This window comes from Herpailurus yagouaroundi, unplaced genomic scaffold (assembly GCF_014898765.1).
Source record: "Herpailurus yagouaroundi ecotype Mexico unplaced genomic scaffold, PumYag 192, whole genome shotgun sequence".
NCBI lineage: Eukaryota > Metazoa > Chordata > Mammalia > Carnivora > Felidae > Herpailurus > Herpailurus yagouaroundi.
The window spans coordinates 21,758,627-21,781,829 of record NW_024412423.1 but is presented as its reverse complement, the minus strand read 5'-3'; the positions used below and the strand labels follow the sequence as shown (position 1 = coordinate 21,781,829).

Sequence of the window (23,203 nt, the reverse complement as noted above, 5' to 3'; positions counted from 1 at the left end):
AGAAACTAGGTTAAGTGCTGAGCTCTAGCTAAAGCAAAGATTTATAGAGAAAATAGATGATAGCTGCCACTACATTTTGGGGTGGTTCATTACAAAGTCACAGACTGCCAGAACACATCCTTAATGAGGGTAATTCAAACTGTCTCTGTTGTACATGTTCAGGGTTCTAAGTCTTACATATATACAACAATGGAGACATCACACAGAATATAAAAGGTTACTTTCAATTAAAGCTCTAATGTGAATCATGAAAACCTCCAGGTTGCATGGCACAATGGAAAGAATATAACACAAAACAGAGAATTTTAAGTTCTATTTCTCCTTACCTGATTAATGGCTATAAAGTTTGGTCAAACCAATGTACTCCTTGTCTTATTTTCTTTACCTCAAAGATGGAATAATAATAATGCTTATTAGCCCCCAGAGTTCTGAATAAAAGAGGAGATAGAAGATACAAACTCTGGTTCTAAACTCAGTACACAGTAAACACACAGTACACAGTACACTGCAGTGCTTGGTCAAATTAAATACTCAACAGATACTTCAGTAAACATTACCTCCATGAAGAGACATGCAAGGATAAGATGCTCTCATTAAATCTTTCAGAAGACCATCTGCATGTTCCTGCTTATCCACAAATATAATGACAGATCCCGATTCTTGATAATGGCCAAGAAGCTCAAGTAACTTCAAGAACTTCTTTTCTTCTTCAATCACAATCTGCAAACAGCAAATCGCACCAAGTTAATGGAGTAAAACTGCAAATACATCTTGTGAACAAAAATACTCATTTTATTTGTGGCAGATGGCAAAATGACAATATCTTGCTGTATTTTAGGACCAGGCAGGAAAATATTGATTTTAATTGATAAACCAGTAAGACCAAAAACAAATCTGTAACTTTCAGAGAGGGGGCTTGTAAATGTGGGCAATCACCTGGTTCTCTCTGCCTCTTGATCTCACACCCTATTAACTAAAAAACAAGATGTGACATTTCTATTAACAAGCCCACCTCTTCTGGTGGGACGAACTAAAAAGGGCATTTTTTAAGAGGATTTTAAACATGCAGTTCCACAGAAAAGCATATTCAAGTGCATCATATAAAATATTAATGGCTGCAGTTGTATCCTATTTAATTTTAGAAATTACCTTCCTACATCACAATGATCCCACAAGAATCACATCCTGAACATCCAGGGAACTGAGGGTTTTTTAAAGGCTGTACCCACCACTTGTTGTTCCACATCTGAGCAAACCACGCTTCTGCCTCCAACCTGCACTTCAATGGGTTTACTGAGGATTCTGCGAGCCAAAGCCTCCATAGCTCTGGGGAAAGTAGCTGAAAACATAACTGTCTGTCGATCGGGACGGACATTATCCACAATGCGCATGACCTAAGGACACAATGCAAATAAATACGGTTGAGTGTAGCCTCTAAAAGTCAATGATGTTAAAATCAAGTAGAAAGAAATTTTGAGAACATCCATTCAGTGACTTCTAAACCTGTTACCTTAGATTATAATAGATTTACCCCATAATTTGATTTTACCCCATAATTTGCTCCTCTCAGTTTCCCCCCCGTTAAGAAATGGCAACTGTAGTTATCTACATGTTTAGGCCAAAGATGGAGGAGCCATCTGTAACTACTCTCTCTCTCTCTCATCTCACACCTAATTCACCAATAAATACAGTATTCTCAGTCTTCAAACTACATTTGGGATGAAACTATTCTCCCTTGTACCACTGTTTTCCTTCACTTAGTAAACACAATTTTACTGAACTATTATGTGCCAAGCACTGCTCTATTTGGAAATATCCAATAAAAACAGACAAAAACTTGTCTCCATGGAACTTCTATTCTAAGGAGAGTGGACACATAAATATATTATGTATCAAAGGTTGAAAGAGCTACAGAAAGAGAACAATGAAGGTGAACATACTGTTGAGGGAGTAAGATACAGGCACCAATTGCCTCAGTGTCTACAGAGCCCTGGAGAAAATAAAGACTCCTAGGATTCTTGTGATATTGGTAAAACAAGAAAAAAAGTAATAATGAGTAATATTACTGATGATGGTTTAAAGGTAGATGGTGGTGAGTGACTGGAAACTGGGAAGGGTATTCTTCCAAAGAAGACATCCAGACGACTAACAGATACATGAAAATATGTTCAATATCACTCATCATCAGGGAAATACAAATCAAAACCATGATGAAATACCACCTCACAGGTGTCAGAATGGCTAAAATTAACTCAGGAAACAACAGTGTTGGCGAGGATGTGGAGACAGGGGAACTCTCTCGCACTGTTGGTGGGAATGCAAACTGGCGCATCCACTCTGGAGAACAGTATGGAGGTTTCTCAACAAGTTAAAAAATAGAACTACCCTATAATCCAACAATTGCACCACTCCGCATTTACCTAAGGGATACAAATATACAGATTTGAAGGGGTACATACACTCTGACCTTTACAGCACCATTATCAACAATAGCAAAACTATGGAAAGAGTCCAAATGTCCATTAAATGACGAATGGATAAAGAATGTGGTAGAGGAGTGACTGGGTGGCTCAGTCAGTGATGCATCCGACTTTAGATCAGGTCATGATCTTGCAGTTTATGGGTTCAAGCCCCACGTCGGGCTCTGTACTGACAGCTCAGAGCCTGGAGCCTGCTTCCGATTTTGTGTCTCCCTCTCTCTGGCCCTCCCCCACTCACTCTCTGTCTCTTTCTCTCTCAAAAATAAACAAACAGTAAGAGTTTTTACAAAATAAATTTTAAGAAAGATGTGGTAGGCAAACACAAATGGTAGTGAGGATGAGGAGAAAGAGGATCTCTTTTGCACTGCTAGCAGGAATGCAAACTGATGCAGCCATTCTGGAAAACAGTATGGAGGTTCCTCAAAAAATTAAAAACAGAACTACCCTACGACCCAGCAAATTGCACTACTGGGTATTTATCTAAGGGATACAGGTGTGCTGTTTCCAAGGGGCACATGCACTCCAATGTTTATAGCAGCACCATCAACAATAGCCCAAGTATGGAAAGAGCCCAAATGTCCAACGACAGATGAACGGATAAAGAAGGTGTGGTATAGGGGCGCCTGGGTGGCACAGTCGGTTAAGCGTCCGACTTCAGCCAGGTCACGATCTCGCGGTCCGTGAGTTCGAGCCCCGCGTCAGGCTCTGGGCTGATGGCACAGAGCCTGGAGCCTGTTTCCGATTCTGTGTCTCCCTCTCTCTCTGCCCCTCCCCCGTTCATGCTCTGTCTCTCTCTGTCCCAAAATAAAATAAAAAAAAAAAAAAAAACGTTGAAAAAAAAAAGAAAAAAAAAAAGAAGGTGTGGTATATCTATACAATGGAGTGTTACTCGGCAATCAAAAAGAATGGCATCTTGTCATTTGCAACTACGTGGGTGGAACTAGAGGGTATTATGCTAAGCGAAATTAGCCATTTGGAGAAAGACAAATATCATATGACTTCACTCATATGAGGACTTTAAGATACAAAACAGATGAACATAAGGGAAGGGAAACAAAAATAATATAAAAACAGGGAGAGGGACAAAAACAGAACAGACTATTAAATATGGAGAACAAACAGGATTACTGGAGGGATTATGGGAGGAGGGATGGGCTAAATGGGTAAGGGGCATTAAGGCATCTACTCCTGAAATCACTGTTGCACTATATGCTAACTAACTTGGATGTAAATTAGAAAAATAAATTTTAAAAGAGCATGAGTTTTACAGTATGTAAATTTTATTTGTCAACAAAACAAAACAAAAAGCAACAAAATGTTTCAAGATGGTAAAAGATTAATCAAGCTCAAGGAAGCTGGCAGTAAGAAAAAGTTGAGAATGAAGCTATTCTCCCTATATGGAGATGAAAGGTGGGATTCCAAAATGAAGAGAATTGATGCAAAGTCTGCTTAAGAAGCAATCAAATCCCAGGGCACCTAGGGGGTTCAGTCAGTTAAGAGTCCAACTTCAGCTCAGGTCATTTTCACAGTTTGTGGGTTTGAGCCCCACATCAGGCTGTGCTGAAGCTCAGAGTGTGGAGCCTGCTTCAGATTCTGTGTCTCCCTCTCTCTCTATTCCTCCCCCACTCATGCTCTCTCTCTCTCTCTCTCTCAAAAATAAAAAAATTTTTTAAGAAGCAATCAAATCCCTCAACCTCCACCTATCTCCTACTGTCAGGCCCTTCTCTCACCCTAGCCAAAGACCCAAAGGTTTAGCTGATGCAGAATATAAAATAAGAACATGACTGGATGAGGCAAGGATAACATCCTAAGAAGAAAAGCATTAAGTAAATGCATGATGTTCAATACTGAGACTTCCACTCTCCCTCAAGCCTCTTTCCCAACCTAGAACAAGAGACAGGCCTTTACAGTCCAGGCTGGAGACTGGCCAATATTTTTCCAGGGACGGTCTGCCCAGTCCAAGAAGTCAGGCAGAAGACAGTCCTCATCTAAATGAAAGTCCCAGCCAGATTACAACAGTGAAACTCAGGATCACTAAGTACTGCTCTGGCACAGAGAACTCTGAATTTTAAGCTGCCTTTTCTCTGTCCCTTAAATGTAAGTAGTTAAAAACAGGTTCCCAGACCTCTACAGAATGTTTCTAATCTGAATGCAGAAATCAAAGCAAATAGAAAATCAACTCAGAGGACATAAATCCTACGCAGATAGAAGGCAATCTTTAAAAATGAGTCATTTAAATGAAATCTTGCCATTTGCAACAACATGGATGAACCCAGAGGGTATAATGCTAAGTGAAATAAGTCAGTCAGAGAAAGACAAATACCATATGATCTCATTTATGTATGGAATTTAAGAGGCAAATGAACAGGTGTGCCTAGGTGGCACCATTAGTTAAGAATCCAACTCTTGATCTTGGCTCAGGTCATGACCTCATGGTTCATGCGACTGAGCCCCACACTAGACTCTGTGCTAACAGCATGGAGCCTGTTTGGTATTATCTCTACCCCCCTCTCTCAAAGTAAATAAACTTAAAAAAAATGAATAAAGAATAAAAACAGACAAAAGAAAAAAAAAAGCATACTCTTAAATACAGAGAACAAAATGGTGGTTACCAGAGGAGAGGTGAGCAGGGATAAGTGCAACAGGTGAAGGGGATTAAGAGTACACTTATCATGATGAGCACTGAGTAATATATAGAACCGCTAATAACATACACCTGAAACTAATAGCACTGTATGCTAATTATACCTGAATAAAAGTAAATTTAGAACATAAAAATAAATCACTGAAGGGGCACCGGGTGACTCGGTTGGTCAAGGGACGGACTCTTGATTTTGGCCCAGGTCATGATCTCACGACTCGTGAGTTCAAGCCCTGAACTGGGCTCTGTGCTGACAGCACAGAGCCTGCTTGGGATTCTCTGTCTCCCTCTCTTTCTGCCTCCCACACTCACATGCTCTCTGTCTCAAAAATAAATAAACATTTAAAAAAAAATCATTTAAGGGGCACCTCGGTGGTTCAGTCGGTTAAGCGTCTGACTTCAGCTCGGGTCATGATCTCGCAGTTTGTGAGTTCAAGCCTCACGCTGGGCTCCGTGCTGACAGCTCAGGGCCTAGAGCCAGCTTCTGATTCTGCATCTCCCCCTCTCTCTCTGCCCCTCCACCGCTCACACTCTTCCAAAAATAAATAAACGCTCTCAAAAATAAAGAAACATTGAAAAAAAAATCATTTAAGTGCTCACTTTAGCAGCACACATACTAAAACAAATTGGAATGATACAGAGATTAGCATGTTCCCATGCAAGGAGGAAATGCATGAAGAGTTCCATTAAAAAATTTTTTTTAATTTTTTTTTTAATGTTTATTTATTTTTGATAGAGAGAGAGAGAGACAGAGCATGAACGGGGGAGGGTCAGAGAGAGGGAGACACAGAATCCGAAACAGGCTCCAGGCTCTGAACTGTCAGCACAGAGCCCGACGCGGGGCTCGAACTCACGGACCGCGAGATCATGACCTGAGCCGAAGTCGGCCACTTAACCAACTGAGCCACCCAGGCGCCCCCAAAAAAACTCTTTTAAGAAAAGATTTACTCTTGAGTTATATAACTTTGGGGATCCTAACAAGATGAGAAATAAAGGGGACCCTCAGAATGATGGATATCCCAAGACAGCAGCTATATGTCAGACAGAGAACAACAAACCATTACTGGAACACATCAAGAGGCTCTGAAGAAATCTTAAGGAAGATAAAACAAATGGGTAAGTTAATGTGTTTCAACTATTTGATAGGTTTATACACAGAGTTTGGTATTTTATTAGTTTTAAATATACAGAGACCTAAGAAAACCAGCCAACAAACATAAAAAGACAGGTATCCCTAGAGAAAAGAAGACGGTTATCTCTAAAGAAAAAAAAGACGTTACAGAGGAAATTTAAAAATAATCAGTTTACTATACTGCCCAGCTCTGAATAGCATTTAGATTGTCATAAGGTTGTATACTGACTCAATTAAAATAGCAACATAAATCTACCGGAAAAATAAGGGATGAAAATGATGCAAGAATGTGAGAGGAGAAAGAAAACAGAGAAGATTATGTTCCCCTGTAGGAAATCAATAATACCAAAAACAGAAAAACAAAAAGAAATAAAAGCACACTATGTAGATAAATAGAATTAAATATCAAAATAATCAGCTAAGTGATGGAAGAGAAGTACTGTTAAACCCACACGCACATGTAATTGATAAAACTAAAAAATGTAAAAAAATTAGATCAGGGATTCCTCTCCTCAAAACCCTCCAATACAGCAACTCATTAATCACATCAAATTAAAATCCAAATTCCTAGCCCAAGTGTACATATTCACCACACTGCCCTCATCCTGTACTCTCTCCTACTATATTCCCTCTCCTATGCTCTGCTCCAGGGACACTGGCCAAGTGAGTTCCCAAGCCGGGGCATTTGTCTGGCTCTTTGTAACACTTTTCACCCAAATATTCCCCATGTCTCAATTTCTCACTTTATTCAGTTCCCAGTTCAAAGGTCATCTTAATAGCAAGGCCTTTCTTTAATTTCCTGCATCAAATAATATCCCTTTTGGAATGACTGAAGTACATAAATGAAAAATTAGGAATCACTAACCACACTTGGTTTGATAACATGAATTTGGTAGTAGTATCAGTGCAAGTTCATACAATGGTATTTAACGTGTCAATCTTTTAAGATACTAAATAAAAATCATCAGGACTTTCAGATATATGATCATCTAAACGAGTCTAAGGACTGATCACTTAGTCTCAACTTTTAGAGATATAGAAACAAGGATCAAAATACACAATTCATACCAAAGCCTGTTGTGGCTTTGAAAATCTCTTCAAAGAGTAATACATATTCTACCTTCCTAGAATGTTCACAAATAACCCTTCCTTTTTAGCAAATGCACACAGATAGTATCAAAGGAGGAAAGTTTTCTTGAAAACCACAACTCACTCCCTCTCTTGCCCAAGTGCTAAGAGAAATCTTCATGAATAAGCTATAAATCCTCTGCTTCATGGAACGGCGTACTAACTATCACACATGGGAGCTTACATTTTCCTTATGAATACCTATTACTGCTTAGAGTCGTGAAGATGCCCATAGTATGACACTAATGATGACACACGTTTTCAGGGATGACTGGCCTGGGTTTCAATTGCCTTCTTATGCTCACTTGGCTATCACACTGGGGGCTATTGATTAAAAGCTGTTCCTGAAACTTTTCAGTATGTTCCCTCTCTCACAGTACACAGATAATTAAAGCCAGCCACGGGCTGCCAAGTACTAAGTCCTTAAACTTCTCCTTTCATACCTATAGGCTAAAACTCAATTCATCAGTCCAGCTGGTCACTAATGTTTACAAAGGTAGCAATTTCCCCCACTTTTCACTGATTTCAAGTCTTGATCATTGGCATACGCTCCTTTTGAAGAAGTTCTAAAAGTTTAGTACATTCTCTCTTATACTTCTCTTGACAATGTGCAATGCTTTCCTTTACCCTCAAGAAAATAATTTGCTACCAACTTAATGATTTATTTACTTATCAAAGTAAATATCGCTATCTCAATCTTTAAGTCACAAATAGGGTCCTTGAGATGTTGATATGTATGTTGGTAAAAATTACCCTGGACTACAGGTGCCTGGGTGGATCAGTCAGGTAAGTCTCCGACTTCAGTTCAGGTCATAATCTCACAGTTCGTGGGTTTGAGCCTGCATCAGGCTCTGTGCTGACAGCTCAGATTCTGTGTCTCCCTCTCTCTCTCTCTGCTCCTCCCTGCACAATCTCTCTCTAAAAAATAAACACTACATAAAAAACAAAATTACTCTGGACTAGAGCATTATTATGAAATAGGAATAAAACTTGGGGGTGCGGGGAGAGGTCTCAACTGTCATTACATCCCTGATTCTGTTTCCTCTAATGTAAAGGATTACATTAGACTTAAAAATAAGTTTTTGAAAAATGCTCTTTTTTCAGTACCTCTATCTCCTTAAGTAGCATCCATATTATTCAATAGGAGCTGCTTATGCCAGTGGCCTGAACACAGGACTGAGAGGTGCTGAAGTATCTAATCATCAATCTAGTGATCTATTTTTTTTTTAATGTTTACTTATTTATTTATTTGAGAGACAGAGCATGAGTGAGGGAGGGGCAGAGAGAGAGGGAGACACAGAATCTGAAGCAGGCTCCAGGCTGAGCTTTCAGCACAGAGCCTGACGTGGGGCTCGAACTCATGAGCTGCGAGATCACGACCTGAGCTGAAGTTAGACACTCAACCAACTGAGCCACCCAGGTGCCCCCTACTTTTTTTTTTTTTTTTAAGAGAGAGAGCACAAGCGGTACAGAGAGAGAGAATCTTAAGTAAGCAGATTCCATGCCCAGTGCAGAAACCGATGTGGGTTCTTACGACTCTGAGATCATGACCTGAGCCAAAATCAAAAGTTGGATGCTTAGCTGATGGAGCCACCCAGGAGCCCCTTCAGTGACCTATTTTTTATGCCAATTTGAAGACAGCCTTCAAAGTTACAATAATCTCTCACTAAACAGTGAGCTCCTTGATGACTGAGGCAAGCATGCTGCTTTGCACTGTACAAGTGACAAACACATTTACTGTCTCACTTTACTACGTGATCGGTATTTTCTTTTTTTTTTTTTTAATATATTTTTGTTAACGTTTATTTACTTTTGAGACAGAGAGAGACAGAGCATGAATGGGGGAGGGGCAGAGAGAGGGGGGGACACAGAATCGGAAGTAGGCTCCAGGTTCTGAGCCATCAGCCCAGAGCCCGACGCGGGGCTCGAACTCACAGACCGCGAGATCGTGACCCGGGCTGAAGTCGGACGCTTAACTGACTGAGCCACCCAGGCGCCCCCGTGATCGGTATTTTCAAGAAAGTAAAAACTCGGAGTAAACATCTTTAGAATCTTTAGATTTAGTGATCTTTAGATCACTTCATTTTGTACTAGTCACACGTATGAATAAATTTGTCAATTAAAACATTCCTGACTTTCTTAATAAAAATAAAAAGTAAAACATGTAAATAATCATTTGGTATTTTTTTTGTAAATAACCATTTTTTTATAACTAATAGGAATATTACTTAACATATTTTCACAAAGTATGTATATCCAGCTCCATAATGGCTAACTAGAGCTAAAGATCAAGGTCTATATCTAATCAATTTCTTCTCTTATTCTTTAATTTTACTAAATTAAAAAAGAACCTAGAAACTGTGGAAAAATTTGTCATGGAAAACCACTTTTCAATATTCTGTTAGGGGCACTTGGGTGACTCAGTCAGGTGAGCATCGAACTCTTGATTTCAGCTCAGTTCATGATTCCAGGGTTGTGGGATTAAACCCCATATCAGGCTCAGTGCTGAATGTGGAGCCTGCTTAAGATTCTCTCCTCCCTCCCCACCCACCACCACTCTCCCCTGCTTGTCCTCTCTCTAAAATTATAATTAAATAAATAAAACAATTCACAAAGATCTGCCCAAGTGCCTTTCAACCTGCCAGCCTGTATATGCTAATGTGAAAAAGGAGACTCCTGTACGTTCTGCCAATGTCACTGTATAGCATATACATTTACTATGGATTTACACTCAGAAAAATATACATTAAGCATTATTTGATTTAGTTCCCAATTTTCATGATTTTTTTCAATACAGAATCATATCTGGAGGCACACTGCCTGCCAACTCTGCTCTAGATAGAAGTCATTGTGCAGATGTGCACTGACTAGCACCAGCTTTGATTCAAATGGGGATGCCTTTACTTGCTTCAACATCCAAATAGTGCTCTATGGCACTGAACCTGAACCAAGCATTTTTAATCTACACAACAGCTCACAAAATAATCATTAATCTAAAATTTCTTCTTTTCAACGGTTTAGTGCTTAACACATACACTGTTACTCAGCATTTCTCCCTCACGTACTTAATGTAGATGTAAGCACTAATGGCAAGAAATGACTCACACACTGCATATGATTGGGAAAAGTTATTTTGGCCTCTTTCTGGCAACACTTAATTGATTTACCAGAAAGGCCCAATCACACCACACCTACCTTAAACATTACCATAAAATCTAAGATTTCCCAGGATTGGGAAAGACATTTGAAAGGGATCTAATTCCATCTTCCATCTGTTCATCAATTCCTTCTGCTCTCGTTCCTCAAATGGACCCCCTACCTCTAACCGAACACATGGACGAAAAACATATTCAGTATCTGCCCTCCTCCCACAATGTAAATTGTTTCATCTCCAAATAATGTTTATCCAGTTCTTTCTCACATTATGCTTAGATCCAGCTCCCTATAGCTTCCCAACTGGGTCCCAGGTCTACTCCTCAATGATTCTTTCATGTGACAGACTTTTTTCAAACGGTTAAAGGATGCTATCAAATCCTCTACTCCAAGCTAAATGTCACTTACTCATTTAACTACTTCTCACATGGTTCGGGTGTCACCATAATCCTGTTTACTGTTATGTGCTCTTGTATATCCCATTTAGATTGTGATCCCTAAATCTAAACACAACACATACAAGTATATGACAGGCAATACATTTCTGGAGAACACATGAATAAACTGAAAAAAACCAAAGGCTACCTTAACTGTATCCCTTTTAATTTTAAAAAAATTTCAGAGAGAGAGAGTGCAAGTGGGAGAGAGGAGCAGAGGCTTAAGAGAATCTTAAGCAGGCTCCATGCTCAGAGAGAGCCCAACATGGGGCCTGATCCCATGACCCGGGATCATAATCTGAGTAAGATCAAGAGTTAGACGCTCACCAACTGAGCCACCCAGGTGTCTTTAAAGAATTTCTTAAGCAATCGCTACATCCAACGTGGAGCTCAAGCCCACAGACCAGAGATCAAGAGTCACATGCTCCACCTATTGAGAAAGCTAATACCCCATTTCTATTAATGCAGTTTATGATCAAAAATAATTTTTTTTGGCATCCATAGCACATTGATAACTCACATTCCTTATCTCCTTAACAAAAATTCCTAAGACCTTAAAGTTCCTTAACATGTATCCCTCTAAGTTTAGAACACTGAAATTTTGTATCTGAGCAAACAGTGTGCATGAGGAATATTAAAATCTAAGGTAGACAAATGCTCTGGCCCTTAGTTTTTACATTTGCAGAATGTAAACAAAATGTGCTATATTGATCGTTGAGGCAATTAAAAGCATGAATTAAAAGAATTTATTTCAAAATACAATAAAAACTATAAAATAGAGAAGCTTAAGCTTCTATTATCAGCATTCCAATTCTAATTTAACCAACAATGGTTTTAGAAATACCTTCTGAACCAGTTTTATGAGGAATTCAGAGCATAATTATCTATCTGAATTCCCATTGTCCCCAACCTACTATATTACAACACAACAAAAACGTGTGAGAAGTTCAGACACCATATTAACATGTTATTCTCATGGCAGGTACAAGATTTTCTACTTCAAAACACTAAGACACGTAATGATTACCTGTGGTTCAAAACCCATGTCAAACATTCTGTCTGCTTCGTCTAAAACAACATATGTTACTCTTCGAAGATTTGTGACCCGACCTAAGATGAGGAAAAAAAATAAAGACAAAACGAAAACTAAAAATCAGTCACAATTCATTTTATGACTACCAAGAACTTTAAAAAACTGTAAAGGGAACTAAAATGCCTGACTTAACCAGAGGGGTAAGTTAGGTATCTTTAAAGAGTGAACAGAAATTTTGGTCTACAAGATCTTAATCTAATGGCAAATACTTTCTGACAATGGGTATATGAGGCCCTTTATTTTGTCAAACTCGTCTCTTGCATACCATCATAGGGCCTGAAGGACCTGTAAAATTCAGAAAACAGCCCTCTCCAAAACACATCATAAAACTAAGACTGAGATGAAGCATCGAGCCACATCAGCCATTATCTGACAGCATCACCTAGAAAAAAACATATTAGAGATTACAGCGTATGTGTGGAAAGCAAGTTCCAGTGCTAACTATTTCAGACGCAGAAAACCTCCTTTTAATATTACTTTATAAACTACTTTCATATAGTTAGAAGCTTCTACTGGGTATATCAAAATACTAATGAGAAGCTATTCAACATCATTAAGTAACTGAATTATTAAACAAAAACTTCAAATACCAAATGTATTGCATACATACATTTTTCTACACAAAGATATCATAAGTTCAATGTTATTAAATGCTCCCAATGGTTTAAACAGATGCAAGTGGTTTCTTAGGCAGTGGAAAACTAAAAACATACACAGGAAAGTTTTTCTAAAGGATTAACACAAGCCTTTCTATCAAGTGATGAATCAATCACCTGGCAAAAACATGTATAAAATAGTTATTAAATATAAACCAAAAGGACAGATAAGGGAAAAAGGTAAAATTAATCAAGATGAATTTCAGGAGACTTAATCAATGCAGCATTGAGAAAAAACAAGGGATTATTTCATCAGCATTCAACCCAAAACTTTTTGTAGGCTGTACAAGCACAATGATTTATCAAACAATTTCGTTGTCACTTCGTCAACATCATATAGAATTAGAATTAAGTGTATACAGAAATTCAAGCCGAATGCTACAAGAAACATGCATTACTCACAGTTTTTAATACTTTATTATGTATATATTGAACACTGCAATGGAAACCTTTGAAAGCATTTTCTTCAAAAAATAAGAAATGAGCCAAAGTAAATGCTCTCCAATATTTAAGTACTCCATACTAACATTTGCAGCCCCCATTAGTTTTGCAAGGTTGGGAACAGCATTAAATTACCTACCTTGGATGGCTTAAGTCTCGGAAGCCCAGTTCTATAAATCTCGAAGGGCCTTTCTCCACAGAAGTTAAATAATGTCAACAGTTTAGTAACAGTTTTGATAGGGAATAATTTAACAAAGCACAACATAAGAGCTAAAAAACATGCAATATTTACAAAAGATAAAATTTCTTGAAGCTGCAATACCTTAATTTATCCAGTATTGTAATAAAACATTAGCTTCTGTGGAGGAAAAAGTCTGAAGTTTAGAATAATAAAAATAAAAAAAAGATAGCCCCGCCCAACCCCATTAAAAGCAAAGCTAGACCAAAATTTGATTAAGAATCCATGTTAAGAACCAAAAACATCATATGGAGTTAGTTTCAAAAAAAAATTCAAAATTAAATTGCAGTAATATTATGAATGCTTGCAACAGTTAGCTGGTTGCAATGTAAATTTTAAGATATTACAGCTTTAAGAAGAAATATAAAAAAAAATGGTGGTTTCTTGTATCTGCTTTGATTTAACAAAAATGTATAGAATTCAAAAACGAGAAATGAGAACAACAAAAAATATCCCTGACTTACCACTGTTAGCTGCTAACATGTCAATCATTCGACCAGGTGTGCAAACAATAATTTCAGCACCTCTTTTCAGCTCAGCAATCTAATAAAAAAGATGAAATTTTAGTCTATTTATCACTAATACTTATTTAAACAGATTTGAAAATAATGTCCAGGGTCACCATACAGCTCCATAAGGTAACACAGTGAAGTCTGATTAGAAGACTCCAAAGCTTCCTGCTTAATTCTTTGGAATGCTGGAGCACGACAAAGGAAAAGGAAGCAGCAACATGATGACAAGGTATTGTAACTTTGAACTCAATGAAAACCAGAGAATTTTACCAATTTTAATTTCACATGATCCCTTAAAAGAAAGGAACATTAGAAAGCAGTAATTAAAGCAATTATATACACCAATGTTTTTCAAGTCGAGAATTGTTTCCATTAGAGAATCATGAGTATCCACAACCAGTATTCTCATTTTCTAATTTTATTTACCTATTCACTTGTTATGTTTTTTTTTAATTAGATTTGATTTTTTTTGTTGTTTCTTTTGTTTTTTGAGAGACGGAGTGAGTGAGGGGCAAAGAGGGAGAGAGAGAGAGAGAGAATCCCACGAGGAGCAGAGAGAAAGGGAAAGAGAGAGGGAGAGAGAGAATCCCTCTGAGCTGACAGTGCGGAGCCCAAAGGGGGCTCGAGCTCACCAATACAGGGCTCGAACTCACGAACTGAGATATCTTGACCTGAGCCAAAGTCTGGTGCTTTACCAAGTGAGTCACCCAGGTGCCCCTATTTTTAATTTTTTAAAGATTTATTTATTTTGAGAAAGAAAAAGTGTGGGCAGGGGGAGGGGCAGAGAGAGAAATCCCTGTGCGGTCAGCACAGAGCACGATGTGGGGCTCAAACCCATGAACCCTGAGATCATGACCTAAGCAGAAAACAAGAGTCAGACACTTAACCGACTGGGCTACCCAGGTGCCTCAACAATCAGTATTTTTAAAATGAAATAGAATGGAAAAACCAGAATTTGTTAGAGATCAGTAAACTTTCATTTCACTTCTATATAAATATAACATGCATGCATGTCTAAAGTTATTTTTTGTAAATGTTATTTCTTACAATAAACTGTCATCAGAACAACTGAGGCAAGATAAGCTGAGAAAACATAAAGCATTTAACAACAGCAAATATTCCTTAAAAAGGAATGTGGTTAAATAAATTGAGATAATGCCACTTAATTTATTGCATTTTTCTAGTATCAGAAGACATATTCGTTATCAAAGCCTAAGAAGTCTTTTAAGAAAAAAAGTCGACTTTAACATTGTACAACATGACCTTTCCAAAACTTATTTGATCACACAACCTGGTTTTTTTCCTTCTTCTAGTTAAAGCAAAATTATCTAATAACCATCATTTTTTTTTTTCAACGTTTTTTATTTTATTTTTGGGACAGAGAGAGACAAAGCATGAACGGGGGAGGGGCAGAGAGAGAGGGAGACACAGAATCGGAAACAGACTCCAGGCTCTGAGCCATCAGCCGAGAGCCCGACGCGGGGCTCGAACTCACGGACCGCAAGATCGTGACCTGGCTGAAGTTGGACGCTTAACCGACTGCGCCACCCAGGCGCCCCATAACCATCATTTTTAAGAAGACATTTGGAAAAATGTCAAAGTAAAGAGAGTAAATGAAATTATGTTTAAATAACTCTTGCTGCAGGGCGCCTGGGTGTCTCAGTCGGTTGAAGCATCTAACTTCTGCTCAAGTCATAATCTCAAGGTTTGTGAGTTTGAGTCCTGCATCAGGCTCTGTGCTGATAGCTCAGAGCCTGGAGCCTGCTTTGTATTCGGTGTCTCCCTCTCTCTCTGTCCCTCCCCTGCTCATGCTATGTCCCTTTCTCTCTCAAAAATATATAAACATTAAAAAAAATTTTTTTAATAAATAAATAACTCTTGCCAAAAACAGTTAAAGATACCAGTGAGACAGGTATTAATGCAAAACAGTCATCACCACCTTTTAAAGATGTCACATGAATTAGAGCCAGTTGGGAAATCAGACGACCTGGTTCTGGGACAAATTAAGTCTTATTAGCCTAAACACTTTGATCAACTTACTTAACCTTTCTCGCCTTTCTTTATCTATAAAATGGAAAAAATATCTGCCTTCCTTGAGCAGAGAAAGACAAAGAGGAATATCAGTAAAGCCGAGGTATAAAAATGACTGAAAATCTTAAAATATAAGATTAACATAATTCATCCTCACTATTATTTTTAAACCTCATCTTTTTTAAGATTAAAAAAAATTTTTTTAATGTTTATTTATTTTTGAGACAGAGAGAGACAGAGCATGAACGGGGGAGTGTCAGAGACAGAGGGAGACACAGAATCTTAAACAGGCTCCAGGCTCTGAGCTGTCAGCACAGAGCCCAAGCAGGGCTCGAACTCATGGACTGCGAGATCATGACCTGAGCCAAAGTCGGACGCTTAACCGACTGAGCCACCCAGGTGCCCCAGTGGCTAAGATTTTATCAACGTTTTTTATTTATTTTTGGGACAGAGAGAGACAGAGCATAAACGGGGGAGGGGCAGAGAGAGAGGGAGACACAGAATCCGAAACAGGCTCCAGGCTCTGAGCCATCAGCCCAGAGCCTGACGCGGGGCTCAAACTCACGGACTGCGAGATCGTGACCTGGCTGAAGTCGGACGCTTAACCGACTGCGCCACCCAGGCGCCCCTTAGTGGCTAAGATTTTAAAAGCAATCATTATACAAATCACTAAAACAAATCACTTTTAGATCATTAAATAATTTAAGAATGGGAACACTGAAAGAAAAAAAATAATGGAAAAACTGAATGCTCCTTTTATAGTTACCTGCTCACTGATTCCTGTTCCTCCATAAACACAGACCACTCTAAGTCCCAGGGTCTTTGAAAACTTCTTACATTCTTTAGTAATTTGTAAAGCCAGTTCTCGAGTTGGAGTCATGATGACAGCTGAAAAGATAAATATGTCAAAAGCCTAACCACCAAAATTCTTGAAAGGCTATCCTGTAACGTGTTATATTTAACCTCTGAAATAATGTTCAGGTTTCTTAGTATAATTTTTTGTTTTTGTTTTCATTTGTTTTATGCACCTTTGAAACCCTCTTTCAAAAGGTTTGTAATAGTAGAGATTGTGGCGATTGCTAATTTTAAGTAGATTTTAAGAACATGCTACAGAAAGATAAATGAGAGTTAAATGTCTCACTCAAACATCAGGAAAATACTGGGGTGAAAAGAACGCAAATCATTCTCAACTGCAAATCACAGAGCAAAGATAATCAAGCGACTCACTGTGCTGCAGAGCCATACCGAGGCTTCCGGAAACAACCTTGGTGTGAAGGGCACAGAAAAAGTAGGAATATATTGTGCCCCGTTTCCAAGAGAGGAGCTGAGCAAATTTTCAAAACCCTACTCACACTTGCAAAACAGATCTCTGCCAAATGAATCAACAAATGAACCTGAAGACCTAATCCCGAAGGAGAGGATGGCACTATATATATAGCCTTTTAAGGCGAAAAACAAAAAATGGAAAATATATTTCCTTACAATCTTCTATGTTGAGTTTATAGATCCACTGACACTCACTAAGCACAAACCTCAATATAAATAAACAGATAGATGCACGAGGAGTCTACCTGCCGAGTCAGAGTTTAAAAATTGAGCTGTGCCAGGAGAGGCTGTTTTTGTACTTCTGAGGTGTCACTCCAGAGCTCTGAAGATTCTCACTCCACCTGCTGGTAAGGGGAAATCAGCCCCAAAGTGCCAAATTTATAAAGGAAATGTACATAAAGACATCTTTATTGTTATAACAGAACATTATAAAATATCAGGTCTTTCTGATTAACTGACAACAAAGTTGTTACCTGAATAAATAGTTTAATGAAAGGAATTGTACCTATTGGCCCCTCTCCTTCTTCTAATGACCTCTGATCCATGATGTGTCTAAACATGGGCAACAGAAAAGCAATGGTCTTTCCGCTTCCTGTCTTGGCAATACCAATCAAATCTCGTCCAGACATTATAGCAGGAATCGCCTGGGTCTGGATTGGCGTGGGTTTTTCATAGCCATGCCTTAAAAAGCAAACCAAAGAAAGACAAGGTAAGAACTGGCATCGCTGGGTCTCTCCAAGTCCCATAGTAAGGTTTTCCAAAACGCAGAATAGCTGTACAACGAATATTATTTGCCAAAAGGGAATGAAGGACTGAGGCATTCTACATCATGAATGAGCATTGAAAGTTAAGTGAAAGAACTGAATCACAAAAGACTATGTTAGTACGATCCCACTTATAAGAAACGTCCAGAAGAGACAAATCTGTAGACACAGTAAATTAGTGGATGCCTAGGAGAAAGAAGGGAGAAGAATGACTACTAAGGGATACAGGTCTCTTTTGGGGATAATGAATATGTTCTAAAATTAAATTATGGTGATGACTGCCTAACTCCATAAATATACTAAAAATCATTGAACTGTACAAAGAGTAAGGTTTATGATATGTAAATTATATCTGAAAACACTCAGCTGTTTAAGAAAAAAACAGTAAATTTTTCTATTAGAGTAAAAATGTAACCAATGGAATTAATTGGGTAAAAGAGCCATTCTGAATAGGAAGACACTGAAAAATGTAGAGAATAACTAACTACTCACTTTTTGAGAGAATTTAGGATCTTCATAGAAATTCCACACTGGACCCAAGATTTAATTGGTTTGGGGCAACCTTTTCCCTTGACAGTAATGCCTTCCATTTCCAACCGAAAAACATTTACCTCTACAAAACAAAATCCAGATTAAAAGCTATTAAATATTGTTTCATTAATGCCTTCTACTTTTCAATCAAGCATGGTAAAACTAAGAATCTTCAATTCTTGGGGCACCTGGGTGGCTCAGTCAGTTAAGCATCAAACTCTTGATTTCACCTCAGGTCATGATCTCACAGTTCATGAGTTCGAGCCCCGCACTGGGCTCTGTGTACTGACGGTCCAGAGCCTGCTTGGAATTCTCTCTCCCTCTCTCTCTCTGCCCCTCCTGCATACTCTCTCTCTCAAAATAAATAAAGAAACCTAAAAAAAAAAATCTTCAGGGGCACCTGGGTGGCTTAGTCAATTAAGTGTCCAACTTCACCTCAGGTCATGGTCTCATGGCTTGTGAGTTCAAGCCCCACTTTAGGCTTTGTGTTGACAGATCAGAGCCTAGAGCCTGCTTCAGATTCTGTGAATGCCCTCTCCCTCTGCCCCTCCCCTACTCAAGTTAAGTCTCTCTCTCAAAAATAAGTAACATAAAAAACGAAAAGAAAAGAAGGGCACCTGGTTAGCTCTGTCGGTTAAGCATCTGACTTCAGCACAGGTCATGATCTCATGATCTCACTGTTCATGGGTTCGAACCCTGCATTGAGCTCTGTGCTGACAGCTCAGAAGCTGGAGCCTGCTTCAGATTCTGTGTCTCCCTCTCTCTCTGCCCTTCCCCTGCTCACACTCTGTCTCTCAAAATTGAAAAAAATGTTGAAAAAGTAAAGGAGAAAAGTTTTCAAAAAAATCTTTTTTTTGTACTACTAAAGATAATTCCACACAAAATCTATAGGACACTTAATACAATTACTGCTGTGACCTAACAGGGGATTAAAAGAAATACCCCATTTCTATAATCTGTCTTTTATTATGTCTTACACTGAAACATCAATAAAAGAACCATGATTGACAGGTAATACAAACACTTGTTCTCCAAGCAAGAGTTGCCTAGATTATCCTTATTCTACCAATAATTACACAGATTCACACTGTGTAATTTGAGGGTTCCTAACCCTCAAATCCCAGAAAGGGAAAGGCTAACAATACTTTATTTGCTAACTTCACATGAAGACTATTCTCAACCCAAAAAATCTCAACTACATGACCCAAACTAATTTTTGCTCATTTTTAAAAATACTTCCAAAACTACACTGATTCCTCACTGCTCTGAATCTTTGCAGATGAAGTTCATACTCACTAGAATGACTTCTTGCCTTCTTGTTTCTTCTCTCACTTCTCCAGGTAAGCCATGAAAACTCCTCCTACTCATGCACCAACTTACAACCTACCCACATTCCTCCTAGGCAAAGCGAAGCATATCCTCCTCTGTTCAATAACCAATAAATGAATAAAAGAATTTTACCCTCTTGAGACATTTTTGCTAATTCTGGAACTTCAACATAAAAGTTTTTTCTGAATGGTTCATATTCAATTTTTCCATGATCCACTGGTTCTAGAAGCTTTCTCTGTTTTGTCTGGTAGCCTGTAAGGGCCGTCTGAAGATCAACTTCTTCCTCCTCTGAAGAATACTATAATTAAAAAAAAAATAATAAGGAAAAAGCTAAATCCTTTATTATTTTCTCCTTACGGAAAACACTATTCCTAGCTTTCAAAATCCTCCTCTCCTAGAAAATATTCCTTGGCTTTTACTTTTTCACATTCTGAATTTTTCAACTTAGTTTCTTTTTTCTTTGTCCTTACAGAAAGTTATAATGACAATATAAAGCTAAAATAACAAAACAATTCTAATAAGGCTTTAAAGAAGTTTTGATATAGTTCTCTCTACACAAATCTTTACAATGCATGTTAATAGAAGAAATTTAATTCATTCTGTCACTTTATTTCTTCTCTTGCCTTATATGTCTGAGGTCAGTGATGAGGGGCAAAGGGGAAATCAACAAGTGGGCATGCAGAAAAAAGTCAAAGATGTCAAAATGTTCTACAGACTGGATATTCAGCAACAGCACTGTTGAGAAAAGCAAGAACTCCTCCTAAGAGTAGTTTCTAGAACTAAAGAGCACATCTCCACCAAATAAACACTTCTAGGATAGTATAATGACCAATGTCAAAATTAACAAAGAATTACCTCCATGGCATCCTGGTCATTCTCCATTAGCTCACCTTTCTTCTTATCAGAATCTACCACTGCTTTTTTGGTTGTCACTACAGTGACAACTTTTGTGACTGTTGGCCCAGACTTCTAAAATAAAAAAGGAATATAAAGTATGTTATAAAATTGAGAAGAAATTATATGCAAATGAAGCACAATGATAACTGTCACAATTTATAATTCAAATGACAAAAGGAGTCTGCTTTCTCCTAATGAATTTGTTTAAATTTTAAAATGTAACATTAACTGGATTATACAATATAAAGTTTACTATATATTTTATATAATACTGTTTAATGTAATTTTATATCATTTTACGTAATATATAATGTTATAGAACATATAAAAATGTAATATAATTCACTTAAAAATACTTCTAAATGGTACTTTTTACTCATTGGACAAGCCAGACACTGTTGAAAGAGCTTAGGATAAATCAATAAAGCAGGTAAAGGTCACTACCATTAGAGAGCTCTCATTTTACAAGAGAGAAACAATAAACACAGTAAAAACTAAATCAGATAATTTGCCAGAAGACAACAAATGCTATTAAAAAGAAGAAAAAGGGGCGCCTGGGTGGCACAGTCGGTTAAGCGTCCGACTTCAGCCAGGTCACGATCTCGCGGTCCGGGAGTTCGAGCCCCGCGTCAGGCTCTGGGCTGATGGCTCAGAGCCTGGAGCCTGTTTCCGATTCTGTGTCTCCCTCTCTCTCTGCCCCTCCCCCGTTCATGCTCTGTCTCTCTCTGTCCCAAAAATAAATAAACGTTGAAAAAAAAATTTAAAAAAAAAAAATAAAAAGAAGAAAAATACACTGGTAAAGGGGATCAGAGATATGAAAGCTGAAAGTGCCAATGAAGTCTGGAGAGGACCTAATGAGAAGTCAGCAGTAAGGAAAGACACTAAATACAGATGGTGGCAGTAAGAGCAACTTTTTGAAAGAACGCTTACAGCTAAAATTCCCTAATATCTGTGGGACTGAGAAAAAGCACTAGCATTTCTGAGAGAGGGGAGGAATCAAATTTATACACTGAGGCAAGTCAGTGGTAGGTCAATGTGACAAGAATTCGTTATCCAATTAAGAATACTGGAAAAATCTTTAAAAAATAAGAGAAAATGGTATACCTTTTCATTCCCTCCACCACCCTTCACACTTCGCATATTAAACTTTTTTACTTCCTCTTTCACTTCTTCCATATAAGCATCTAATGGATCTAACTCCTCACCCTCCATTTCATTTCCTTCCTTTTCAGCTTCTGCAGGATCATCTTCATCATCTAAAAGAGCAGAATCACTCTTTTGTACATATGTTTCAAAAGGAAATACTTCATAATCAGAATGCCTCTCACCGTGACCTCTTCCCTCACACCCTCCTTTCCAACCAACCCAGGCACGAAGCAGTTCAAATACTCAAACTTAACAAGTTATTACACTTAGCAAGCATGCATCAATTTTACATAATGATATAAATCACATGATACATTGAAAAGAGACAGGACTAAAAACTTTCTGTTAAATAGTACATTTCTTTCAATTACCTTTTTTTAAAATCACAAAAAAAAATCGCACATTTTCAATTCAAGATAATCTTTTTTTTCACATATCAAAGATATCATCACCCCTTAAAAATACATTCTCTTCATTTATTTAAACCACTCTGTGAAACTTTCATAGAAGATGAAAAATTCACCAAAATTTTCACGGAAAAATAGAGCAAAACTCCATTTCCCTATAAAATTTCACACTCTTTTACTTCACTAAAATCTAAAAGTAAAAATCATATACGCCAGGGAAATAGTTCCCTTGTAAGTTATGAAAAATCAGGAGGGACCTGAAAACATGCCTTTAACTTACCTTCATTACTAATATTCTTATTTGTAATAAAAAAATTAAAGAGCTATTTACTGACTGTGCCCATAAGAACTCAACTCTCCACTCTCAAGTAAAACCAGTGAGGGGCGCCTGGGTGGCTCAGTAAGTTAAGCGTCTGACTTTGGCTCACGGTTTGAGTTCGAGCCCTGTGTCAGGCTCTGTGCTGACCGCTGAGATTGGAGCCTGCTTCGGACTCTGTCTCCCCCTCTCTGTCTGACCGTCCCCCACTCACACTCTGTCTCTCTCTCTCAAAAATAAACATTAAAAAAATTTTTTTTAATAAAAAAACAACAAAAATGAGGTAAAATCAGTGATCCTTGGGGCGCCTGGGTGGCGCAGTCGGTTAAGCATCCGACTTCAGCCAGGTCACGATCTCGCGGTCCGTGAGTTCCAGCCCCGCGTCGGGCTCTGGGCTGATGGCTCAGAGCCTGGAGCCTGTTTCCGATTCTGTGTCTCCCTCTCTCTCTGCCCCTCCCCCGTTCATGCTCTGTCTCTCTCTGTCCCAAAAACAAATAAAAACGTTGAAAAAAAAATTAAAAAAAAAAAAATCAGTGATCCTTACT

The 23,203-nt window shown here is 38.2% G+C and overlaps 1 protein-coding gene across 1 annotated transcript in view; it reads right to left on the bottom strand.

Moving 5' to 3' along the window:
- The window catches only part of DDX46 (DEAD-box helicase 46), a 72,459-nt gene that overhangs the window by 34,213 nt on the left and 15,043 nt on the right, over nt 1-23,203 (bottom strand). Inside the window, exons 6-15 of the mRNA XM_040444505.1 lie at nt 21,894-22,045; nt 20,748-20,861; nt 20,025-20,190; nt 18,525-18,645; nt 17,774-17,949; nt 16,709-16,830; nt 13,864-13,942; nt 11,999-12,081; nt 1,230-1,394; nt 558-720 (exon numbers count right to left, since the gene is read on the bottom strand). Coding sequence (XP_040300439.1) covers nt 558-720; nt 1,230-1,394; nt 11,999-12,081; nt 13,864-13,942; nt 16,709-16,830; nt 17,774-17,949; nt 18,525-18,645; nt 20,025-20,190; nt 20,748-20,861; nt 21,894-22,045 — 1,341 coding nt within the window. The remainder of the gene's footprint in view (nt 1-557; nt 721-1,229; nt 1,395-11,998; nt 12,082-13,863; nt 13,943-16,708; nt 16,831-17,773; nt 17,950-18,524; nt 18,646-20,024; nt 20,191-20,747; nt 20,862-21,893; nt 22,046-23,203) is intronic.